Here is a 12,067-nt window from a genome sequence, read left to right on the forward strand (position 1 = left end):
CAACCGTACCTGTACACCGTATGAAGCAGCCTGCATGGCCGTTAACGCCACGGAATTTAAAGTGCGCCTTGATCGTGACCGGGAGGCGGGGGGAGGGTGAACCAGCTTAAAAATTCGCATAAGACCCGCCAGTGCCCGAGGGTAGGATGAGCACCTCGAATCCAGAGAAGCTTCCGGAAGATTTGGAGCGATGAACCCCTTGCTTTCTTTTGTTGTAGTGTCTGTAGGCACGCTGCTACCACACTTCGAGAGACCGCCAGCGTCTCTTCAATGTAAACGTTGGTGCCATATTGCTTGATGTGCCCCAGACAAGTACGGAGGAAAGGGCTTCCAGCAGTCCTCCCGCCGCGACTTTCCCAGCTCTGTAACAACCATTCTTCACCATCTCCTATGTATAAACAGCTCTCGCTGTAACATTATTAAAGTAATATTTAGGAAAGGCATTTCGATAAATCTTTTACTGGCAAATGGGATTTTAGGGAATATACTAATTAGGAAGAAGTTCAAGTTATACAAAATCCTGATTGAGTGCCCGCAACAGGCTTATGAATTTCACAGGACATTGTCGGGGGATTGAATGGGTCATTTCTCTCTTAGAGCTCTAGCGTTCTCCTACCCATATCTAAGTTGTATGATGACAGAAAGTGCCTTTTCAGAACACCACGAACATGTTTTTTCTGCTTTATTCCAAGCAACAATATCTTACCTAATAATTGACTGGACTTATAAATAGCACGCAAACGGTTCTCGTAAGGCTCAAGATGATCTTTCAGCAAACAGGCACACGGGTGATTCATTCTGAGGCTGGTTTTACTGAGTAAGCGATTCGCTCTGACTGCGTTGCTAGATAAAAAAAAGAATTCTTTTATTTGCGCAACAGTCTGGTGATTGTAATGCCATGTTTAAATTGCACTTGCTATGGCAAAACGTATATTAACGAATAATCAATTTACGGGCACCATCACTTGCAGAATTGACACTAAGCTTAGCGCATATACTGCCATGGCTGTCAAAACAAGCTGTCAACTAAAGTAAATTTTCAAGCTTGCAGCGATAGCTGTGATTGGCGGAGCCTTATGAAATATGGCTCCCTATTACCACAGGAAGCACTACCACTCAGTATATTTGTGATTTCAGCTGTGTCTCCAAATTTGATTTAAATTTTCACAAATAAATAATAACCTACGTTCCACGAAAGATGACACAAACAGGCACATCAATTGGAGTGGAACCCGAAAACTATGAGGTTGTAAGAGGGCTTCCTATTGCAAATATGTGCATGGTTTCTTTTATGAGCATGCAATAAAAGACATGTATAACTCAGAAATGGAACGCCATACAGGAATATGCAACTACATAATACGTAATTATAAATACGGCAATAGAAATTGCACATTTATACAAGCTAATAAACATAGCACGGTATCATGAAGATGGAGTATACACTTGAAAGTGTTCAGTGTGGTGTGGTTCTGATGTTGCGCGTCACGTTGTGCATGTGCATTTCTATGGTAATCAATGACGCTGTACCGGAGACATTATCACGATTTCAATAAGTGGAATTATTGGGTTTCCCCTTCCATACCAGAATCTGATTGTGAGCGGTGCCGCAGTAAGGAACGATGAAATAATTTTGATCACGAAATAGTGGGCACGAGCGTTTCTGTGTTTTGCCCCCGCCGAAGTGTGGCTGTCACCGCCGCGATCATGCCGATGATCTCCAGTTTAGCAGCGCAATGTCATAGACACTCAGCTACCACGACCGGTATATTACTAGTTTAGTTGGCAGTTAAACGTGCTGACGCCATTCGGAGGCCACAAAAACGGATCAGTATTTTGAACACATGTATTTGCGTCTGTCGTGCTACCTACTTTAACCAGATGCATCCTACCAAGCGCAGTCGACATGCATGCCCTATGTGGTTCAGCAAAGAAACGATATAGCGGCTATACTGCAGAATGTTCTGGATAACTTATACATGTATAGGAGGATCGCTGGGGTTGGACGGAATTAGCGCGATATACTTTTTTTACTGAACACATGGTTACAGGGAAAGAAACCCACCTTTACGAAAGTGATTTGCCAGTTTGGGATGCAGATTCAAATTAGCGCACGAGATATCTCAGTGAGCAGGCATCAAAACTCTCAACTGCGTGTTAATTAAACATTAAAACGGAGCATCTCTGCTATAGAACCAGGTACAGCCTCCTACAAAATGGTAAAACTTGTCTAGGGGTCATTGCTACGAAAAAGCATGCAAAGGTGTGTAGATTAGGCTGCATTTTGTTCCAAGACAGCATTGGCACCCCTGATTGACAGCCCTGGAAGATCAGCTACGACTGATCAAACGAGCTGAGCGGATGGCCCGTGCTAGTGGGGCCTTGGAATATGGGCACCACCCTGCTGGAAACACTTCGTCTTTAACCCCCTACCCCCTCTGTGGACTAGGGTAGGAGCCTGTCCGGTTTCTGAATATAATAAAGTTTTACTACTACTACTACTGCGATATTGTCGAATATTCTATTCGGAATAAATTGCCGTCACCATCGGAATAAGTATGTGACAAGCAATTCATGGTGTCGCATGTTCAACACGACATAGGTTGCTAGAAAGTAGTTTGCGGAGGGCATGCTGCAGAACAGTCGCATGATCTTCTGGCGGAAAAGTACGGCACGTGGGCGGGAATGATGTATCGATTATATTCCCAAGACTTCTGCTCCAGCTGTCGTTAGTGGGCGAGACAGCCCTCCGCCGAGCGGTGGATTATAACAAATGTTTACAATACCAGCACGGTATTCTTCTGGGATCTAGTGTTCTTGGAAGTGCTGATATTGGAAAACAAACACTTTTCCATTGTAATTTTATGGGGATTTCAGCGACAATGTTCTGGTGACTTTTACAAAACCTTGGAGCTAGCCTAAATTCTATAAAAACAAAAAAAAACTTGTCCACGTGCACTCTCCGTCCATTTTTTTTCATGCAACGCGCAGCCTTTCTTTGCAATTTAAACGGCTATATGTAATAAGGAAACACACACACTTGTCATACAGATTCTACAAGCGCTGACGCACACATGTGGTTATGAATTTGTTGACGCATAGAGAAGACAATTGCATATATTGTTATCAGAAAAAATAAAAACACATCAAACACAATCCAGAGCTTCAGAAGGATATGTTCGACTGTCTTTATAAGCATTCCAATAATACAACATAATTCAGGCAGAAGTGAAAAAGTACCACTGCAGTCTCACAATTGTCTGCAAAAAACTCGCATGATAGCATTTTCAAGAAAATGCGCCAGAGAACCTAATACCGAGAAGATATAATATAAGGCTTGATTTTATACACGAGTTAGCCAGTTATTTCACAGGTCTTAATTTGCGACCATCCTGAGTTCCTGATATATTATACTGCAGCCAAAATAGAGGTTCACACCTTATTTCCCACGACGCTGTTGAATGGTATGGTGCCTGTAAGTAAGTTTCTTTGGTATTGTGCAGTATGGATTTAAACTGTTTATCTACTTTGCTCGAGCATTACAGCTACTGCTCAAGATTTAAGGCTGTCATCAAACTGATCCAAATACATGTGACGACAAAATTGTGGCCTATGCATACAAAATTGCAACGTGGAAATAGTGTGCCGCTATTTACGTTACTGCAAAATTTGGGAGCAGCTGTCTGCCCACTGTTCTTAACCACGCTAGAAGAGTAATATTTTTGGTTTCGCTGTGATGATGCGTGGCGTAAATTTGCGGTCACGCTTCTTGTAACTGTTCATCTTATGCACCGCGTTTTGCAACATAGCGATGAGATGCCTGTGTGGCAAGATGGCTCGACACAACGTAACCGTCACGTCACAACACACGTGACCCGCGTGACTCGGCAATAAAGTGTCATCAGGATCGGCGAAGCTTTGATTAAACATGCTTCGGGGTTCATACAGATTTTGCAACATAGCGATGAGATGCCTGTGTGGCAAGATGGCACGACACAACGTAACCGTCACGTCACAACACACGTGAGCCGCGTGACTCGGCAATAGAGTGTCATCGGGATAGGCGAAGCTTTGATTAAACATGCTTCGGGGTTCATAAAGATTTTCTTACACTATCGGCCAGATCGATAAATTTCTCATTGCACCCATCTACGTGATCTACCTATATCTTACCCTCTTTTCGAGATGAGCTCGCTTTACTCGATGGTAAACTGGCCAACCAAACAAACTAGATCTCTAGCAGAAGGCAAAGAAAGTGTCGCTTTTTAGAAAGTGAATATGTGCTTGTGTTAGATTTGGGAAAATATTCTAAAACATTACAGCTCCCAGCAAAAGATACATAAAGAGTGAAAGCGGTGCGAAACCCATGCAGTCTTCGTTCTTGAATACGTGTGTATATTCATACTCCGAAGTTGGTCATAAGGAAGAATAGCTACCTTAGAAGAAGCTGGCAGCTGTTCTAAGAGGCTACCCACGCACATTCACTGACTCAGTTATGTATAAATGCGTGAGGAGCAGGGGGAGGAAGAAATTTTATTTAGGGCCAGCACTAGGGCCCAGTAAAGAAGAGCGCTTGCTCCGCAAAGGCCCGCTGATGATCCGCCGATTCCGAGTGAAGCCAAGCACTCCAGGAAGGAGGGGGAGGGTAAGAGAAACAAGGAGAGATAATGGCAGTGTTACATGAGTGCAGGATGTGTTCTGTAGCTTCCCTTATCTCCAGACAGTTGGGCAGTGAGCTGTGCTATATACGCCATCCGAAGTTGCAGAGCATGAGTGAGAATAGTTCGAAATTGAGACAGGTTGAAAAACCACTGCGTTGTACTGGTTCTCTCAGCAAACTCTTTCAAAATGTTTTTAAATAATCTGTGGCCACACAATCCTAGTCCTTGCGATGTTCTACTCGAAGAGGCGGACATTACGTGCACAAAATATTGAAATGCACAATCGACTAAAAAGAAAAGTTCGACAGACACACTTATAGACTGCTTATGTGTCGGAATGCGAAATCGTTGCAGTCGCTTTGGTGGTATGTTTTCTCTTAGGTATTCATCCGCATGTCGTCGTGCACGTTGTAAACTTGCACGACCTTCCTTTTGAGTTAAGATGGTGGTGGTACACCTGATTGCATACACTGACGATATGGCGTCGAGAGCGTTGTTGTTGTTTTATGGCCCTACCCACTATGGGAGATTGGCCAAGAAATGGATATGCGGAGCGTATCGCTACCATTTCATATTGAAGGATCGTTAGCGCGTGATAGACGACGATGACTACGGTGACCCGCACACCATCAAAAGTGTTGCGTGTACTCTTGCATACATGGAAACACGAGGCTGGGTTGTGTGAGACAGTGAGAAATGTGACGTCAATCCAAGCATGTGTTTATTCTTTGCGCCGTCACCCATTTTTGGTGCCATGTTTTCGTCACGCCGCCACCGGATTTTCGCGAAATGGGCACATAATTCTTTCGCACTAATAATGACAAGTCACTAATTTAGTTTTGAACTAATTACCCTATGGCACATATTGCAATTTACAAATTCTAGCCGCGGAGTTCTCATGGTCGATCCACTTAGAACGACATCTCAGGGTAGCACCAGTTTCGAGATATTACTTCCCGAACTTTCCGAAGAACGCATTGGCGTTCCAGGTATTTGGTGCTTTATTGCATAACATGACGTTTTCTTAAGAAAGTTGAACGATATTTCATTTTACCGCAAGTTTACTGGAGCAAAGCCTGTAAATGGTGTCATTCACACAATTATTTTCAAGTGGATAGGCTTTGCAGCTCACCCACTAGAATGTGCAAATTGCTATACGTGTCATAAGGTAATTAGTGATTCTTTGTTAATTACGCGAATGTGCATTTCAGTTTCTTGTGCAAGTAATGGTCACCTATTCGAAGAAACCAACTCAAGGATTAGAACTGTGCTCCCTGCCTCAGACCACTTTAAAAATATTTTGCATGTACTAACTTTACATATTAGATATGTTAGACATTAAGATATTTACACTTTAGATATTTTCTTGCTTTCAAACTGCCACCGAGAACGCAACGCATTTTTGTTAAAGCTGCGTAGGAGGAGGTACTTTATTCGTCTATGTTGTTATCCTCTCGAACCCTTCATTAGTGTAAAACATCCCCATAATCATCATCAGCCTATATTTATGTCCACTGCAGGACGAAGGCCTCTCTGCGGTTTTCAATTACCTCTATCTAGCGCTAGTTGATTCTAACTTGCGCCTGCAAATTTTCTACCTTCATCACCTCACCTAGTTTTCTGCCGTCCTCGACTGCACTTCCCTTCTCTTGGCACCAGTCTGTAACTCTAACCACCGTATTCAGAAATGCAACTTAGCTTGAAGCCCATACCCGACTTGATTTAAAGGACGCCTGGATTGAACATGCCCGGGACGCGCATTGCGTTTGCTCCGGCACGCTCACAATAGGCGTCATTTAAATCAAGTCAAGCAATGACTTCAAGCGAAGTTGCGTTTCTGAATACGGGGGTAATAGTCCATTGATTATCTACCCTACCCATTACATAGCCTGCCCAGCTCCATTGTTTCCTATTAATGTCAATTAGAATATCGGCTATATCCGTTTGCTCTCTGATCCACACCGCTCTCTTCCTGTCTCTTAACGTTAGGCCTGACTTTTTTCGTTCCATCGCCCTTAGTGTGGCCCTTAACTTGTTCTCGAGCTTCTTTGTTAACCTCTAAGTTTCTGCCCCATATGTTAGCAATGGTAGAATGCAATGCGTTATGTAGTGATGTTGCATGTCCATTTTTTCGCTTACCACCAACGCAAATAGCAGTGGCTATATCACGGGTTTTTTTCATACAATGAAAGGACCGTGCGTCCTTCGCACCTGGGCATCCGGCTGATTTACTACATTGGCGACGAGGCGGACCGGCCCGGCGAGGCCACTGTCGAAGAAGGCGGGATGGCTGTCGGCAAGATCGGCGAGTATCGTCTCGACACGGATGCGTCTTGGGATGAGTACGTCGAGCGGTTGGAAATGTTTTGCGTCACCAACGAGGTAACAACGGACGAGCAGAAGAGAACAGTTCTGCCGAGTTGTTGCGGCGAAGCAGCGTACGGGCTCATCGTAACCCTGGTGGAGGCAGTAAGACCAACCACAGCTAGCTTCGACGAAATCAAGACGGTGGTTCGCAAGCACCTGCATCCGAGGCCTTCGGAGCTGTACGGCAGATTTTTGTTCTACAGAAGAAACCAGGCGGCTGAAGAATCGGTGGCAGACTACGTTACTGCTCTACGAAAGCTAGCCGAAGACTGTGGTTTTGGTGACAAGCAGTTACCGCTGGACGTCATGATGCGCGGGATCGTTTTGTATGCGGCATCGAGAACGAAGCAGTCCAGCAGCGGCTTCCCGCAGAGCACAACCTTACGCTCCAGGTGGCGTACGACATCGCCCTGACAGCAGAAGCTGCGGCAAAACAGCAGCGAGCCGTACGCAACCAGGGGCGAGACGAGACAAAAGACAGCCAGAGGCTAATACAAGCAACTCGCACGAAACAAGACACCACGGCGAAAGATTCCAGTTGCTACCGCTGCAACGGTAAGCACGCTCCGCGTTTATGCAGTTTTAGACAGGCGGCATGTTTCAAGTGCAAAAACGTTGGACGCATAGCAAAAGCCTGCCGTTCAAAAGAGGAGGGTAGAACTTCTCAAAAGAACATGCTACCTAAAAAGAAGAGGAAAGGATGTAAAAGCAGGGCCGCCTAAGAAATGAGCAAATTATTTTTTCTCTGCGAATGAACATGTGTTTATTGACGCACAGTCCTTTTATAGTATGAAAAAACCCGTGATAAGGCCATTGCTACTTGCGTGGGTGATGAGCGATAAAATGGACATGCAACGTAATTATATACCACAATGATTGCACACTCTTATTTTCAACGACAGTGGTGAACTCCCGGTCAGGATTTGGCAATGCCTGCCCCATGCACTCCAGCCCAATTTTATCATTCTGTAAATTTTCTTCTCATGATGAGTGTCCCCTGAGGGTAATTGACTTAGATAAACGTACTCCTTCACAGAATGTAGGGGCTGACTGGCGATCCTGAATTCTTGTTTTCTTGTCATGTTATTGAAGATTACCTTCGTCTTCTGCACAAAACGTAACACACTTAAAACATACTGTAGGTGAAAACTTCGAAGACAGAAGTAGTGGCACTTGCAGTTATTTTAAGTTTCTAAATGTTTGTTTCAGCTAATTATGATTCCGGCCAGCCTTGCAGTTCCAGTCATTCTCATTATATCTTATATCCCAGAGATTTCAAGCAAATTTATACCAGGTAAGAAATAAATATATACCCAAGTCTTTACATCACTTCTGATTGCTTTCAAGAAAACGTTAGTTGATTGTGTCGTTTTCTCGAACATCAGAATCCTACTGGCTAGGTGTTCAAACGTACTGAGTCTTGCGATATAAAGAAGCATTCTATAGTGGCGACTGTTTATACGTAGAACATCGACATAGATCTATGAAAAGCACTGGCTGTACCGGTAACCCTAATCCAGTGCTATGGCTTAATTTTCAGTGTGAGAAAGATGAAAAAAACCTAAATTAAAAAAGGGGAGGAGGACGGGGCGTGGATCATTATGAGTGGGACTATATGTCCAGGGCCCCACTGGCCTTAGCCGGCCACCGGACTTGATCAGATGTGGTAGCTGCACCTCTGGGTCCGAGCTAGCGAATTCTGCTTCCCACTGATCGGTGTTAAAATTCATCTTTTTTCCCTAGGAAGTACGCCAGGTTTCCTGGTTCTTTAGCGCACCCCAACGAGATGCCAATAAAAGATATTTGCAGGTGTTCAATTACTTAAATACGCGCCTCAGAGTAAATGTGCCCAACAATGTTTTAGACCTATACTTCAAGCTATACGAAGTCGGAAATTTAAAAACAGATCTTGAGATATACTAAATATTACAATAAAAAGTTTCATATTGCAACAATGCCAACAAATACAACATAGGCATTGATAAGGTTAAATTGTCTAATCAACTGACAGGTATATTTCAAGCCTGTTTTTGTGAAAAATGCCAGAACTATGAATGATAAAACATAACGAAATTATCTGTCCTTTTACAGCAGTTTGTGTACACTGTGGCGAGCAGGAAATTGTCCCGAAGACCACTGGGCTTGGTGCTTATTAAGAAAACGTCATATCGCTCGGCTGTTGCAGATAAATCTACATAATAATATGAAGCGAGTCGGTGCAAGTCGGGCGACTATTATTATAGAGCCTTTAATGTAGCCGGATTATATTGATGATTAGCCATTCCTGTAATTCAACCGGTTACATCGCACTAAGTTGTAATATATTGCTATGTGTTGCTCAATCAAGAGCTCGTGCTTATGTGACTAGATGGCGCCACCAGTTAGCGAAGTGATACTGGTAGAGTGGGGCTAACCGTTTCATTGAATGCAGGAATGCATAATAGCGCCTCAGACGGTGTGGAAATAGTTTTTTAAGCCATAGCTTAGAGTAACAGTGTGACACAAATATTTTGCCTTTGATCATCATAAGCAAATACGACTTTGGAGACATGCTTTATACTAAAGTTCAACAATATAATTTTGACGTTCTTGAATATAATGAAAGCAACCCATGGACAAAAACACGGGAGTAGGTAGAGTAGTGGGAGCTGTAGTAAACATTTTAACAAAGAAGGAAACTTAATGCCTGAGTATATTAGTTTACCAATAGGACTAGATAAATATTGCATGCATGTTTCCAACGACATAACGGCGTAAGCATCCCCTAAAGGTTACAATGAACAACTTATACTTCATTTCTAACTATTACAAGCAGGCTTAAGAGATGACTTGTGAAGTGCCCTATAAGATTCCTTGTCTAGTTAAAATGAACTCAAGCATTGTTTCGTTTACTATATGTAAATAATACTGTGAAGCTATTCCTAGCCGTGTTAGCTTTCTAAGCAAGGTTTGTTAATAAAGAAACTAGTTTGTTAAGAATAAGGATAAACGTTTTAGTGAGCACTGTTTACGATAGTAACAACTTGCATAACTAGAATAGGCTGCAGAAGGTGGCTTTGGATAACGGTACATTCAAGCAGATTTTCAAAGCAGCGCACCTTACAATGCAAGAAATGAGAAATAAATATGTATTTGTGGAATCGTACGTGCAGATGATGATGGTATCTATTGAACTCTCTTTTTGTCCTAATTTCAGTGGCAGATTCGTGTCACCTCCCAGTGTGTCCAGGAGAAATGTCAGCATGTTTCAGAGGCTGGCATGGTGGAAGAGATTGTTACACCACTTGCTGTAAGGATATTCGGCTTTCTAGAGCTTTGTTTTACGAGTGTTCATGAAATGTTGCACACGTTCGCGTTTCTTTTCTCGCGAAGGCCACGGGGAGGAGAGAGTGACCATTGAGTAACTATTGAGAAGATTTCATGCTACGCTCGGTATACTGGAGTGATTATGTCGTAATTTTTAAAAATCTGCAGCCATGTATTGTAGGTAGCTCTGAAGGAAAATATAGAAAAATTAAACTCTTGTTTCCAACGGGACGCATGTTTATAATGCACACTTTGAGGCAACTCAGTCATCTTGAACTGTCCGTTTCCTTTAAACAAGAGATTTCATTCCCGTTTTCTTTTTTGCATGAACGTGAAAACTTACATAAACATCTATGGTTTGGCTCTGTGTTGTCTTTTTAATTTAAATGTGAATTTCGATCTCTAGTTCTCAGAGGAATCCCGTGCCCACCGATGGCGTGGCTCCGGTGTCCCGGAGGTGGATATCCCAACTGCACCTCAGACTGGCCCAATTCTTGCTCCTGCTCATGCGGTAAGTGCTATGCGGAAGATCCTGTGTCAATGCAGTAATAAATGTTTTAGAACAGCGCATTGTTATGATTATTAGACAAGCGGGAAGGCACTGTGCCGCAATGAATAAATATTTAAAACCTCACATTCTAAAGGTGAAATTGCCTACTGAATGTTTGGGGCGGGGGATAAAATGCTGCGAGATTGATGAACGGCGGGCGTGCAAAACTGTTGATACAAACGTAGCGGCGAAATAAACGCCTTGTATAACGCCCTTTGTATTGGCCGACACACCAGCACGATAGCACGGGCATGTGGAATGATTTGTCTTCCCGCCGTGCGTTTGCTTCGTCACACAGAGAAAGAACCCACCTTAGCGCACCTAAATCTGTAATTCGGGCCAGTTTCTACACATGTTTGGATAAACGCTCTGTTATTACCAGGGACATATATGAACGAACACGCGCTACGGAGAGCGCGAATTAGCACTCTGTGTGGTGTATGTCTCGTCCACTTTTGTCCCACTGAATAATGGGCACACGCTTGCAGAGCCACAAGTATTTTGCTCCCAGCCTCTGCATCCAAGTAAGCTATAAGTTTTTAAGAGTGGCAGGCCATTTTTATCTAACTGTGTCATTGAGGTTTACCGGTACCAATGCCCTATATTTAGATATATTTTTGTGATTTCGGCATTGCGTTGTTGCCCACATAGCGGAAAATCTTTCAACTCAAAGGGTATTATTGAGGTCTCAAGACAAAAAGGAAAGTAACTGAGGGGGTACCGTTATGATTCATTTGACACGTTTTTTTTTCTTTTTGCAGAATTACGAATATGATGACTGCAGGCACCCTCTCACTTTGGCGAGCTCATTCACATCGCTTCAATCACTACATCCCAACATGAAGAATGCCCAAGTTTTCATGAATTATTACATGTCCAAATACTTTACTGAATTTTCTCAGCTGGTAAAATCAACGTTGAGAGTATGTATTAGTCGTACGGAATAAATTTTCTGTAATAGAAGCAAACCCGTTTTTCAGATATGCAGAAATGCAGAAACGCAACAAAATAATCAATGTCGTAATTGACATGTCTAGCGCTAGATTTTGTGCAGTATAATACAGAAATCGATAACCAATTGGGCGGAAACATAACATCTCTCCACTGTGATTAGCTCAATGAGCTTTTCTGTGCCATCTAAAATTTCGCCTTGCTGCGCGCAATTCAAGAACAAATTACGGAA

General features: G+C 43.0%; 1 protein-coding gene and 1 pseudogene across 1 annotated transcript; both read left to right on the forward strand.

Moving 5' to 3' along the window:
• The first annotated feature begins 6,891 nt into the window (after positions 1–6,891).
• Positions 6,892–8,800, forward strand: LOC125947147 (uncharacterized; annotated as a pseudogene).
• A 1,224-nt stretch (positions 8,801–10,024) lies between these two features.
• LOC119459564 (uncharacterized) lies at positions 10,025–11,846 on the forward strand. Its single transcript, XM_037721275.2, has 3 exons — positions 10,025–10,317; positions 10,741–10,845; positions 11,646–11,846. The coding sequence occupies exons 1-3, from the start codon at positions 10,288–10,290 to the stop codon at positions 11,829–11,831; spliced, it is 321 nt and encodes a 106-aa protein (XP_037577203.2). The 5' UTR covers positions 10,025–10,287; the 3' UTR covers positions 11,832–11,846.
• Positions 11,847–12,067: the final 221 nt, after the last annotated feature.

Source organism: Dermacentor silvarum, chromosome 7, assembly GCF_013339745.2.
Source record: "Dermacentor silvarum isolate Dsil-2018 chromosome 7, BIME_Dsil_1.4, whole genome shotgun sequence".
In the NCBI taxonomy this organism is placed as follows: Eukaryota; Metazoa; Arthropoda; class Arachnida; order Ixodida; family Ixodidae; genus Dermacentor; species Dermacentor silvarum.

Coding starts and splice junctions, on each gene's coding strand:
- LOC119459564 (XM_037721275.2), top strand. CDS start 10,288: ATGGTGGAAGAGATTGTTACACCACTTGCT. Junction 10,318..10,740: donor AGATTGTTACACCACTTGCT/GTAAGGATATTC, acceptor TTCGATCTCTAG/TTCTCAGAGGAATCCCGTGC. Junction 10,846..11,645: donor TTCTTGCTCCTGCTCATGCG/GTAAGTGCTATG, acceptor TTCTTTTTGCAG/AATTACGAATATGATGACTG.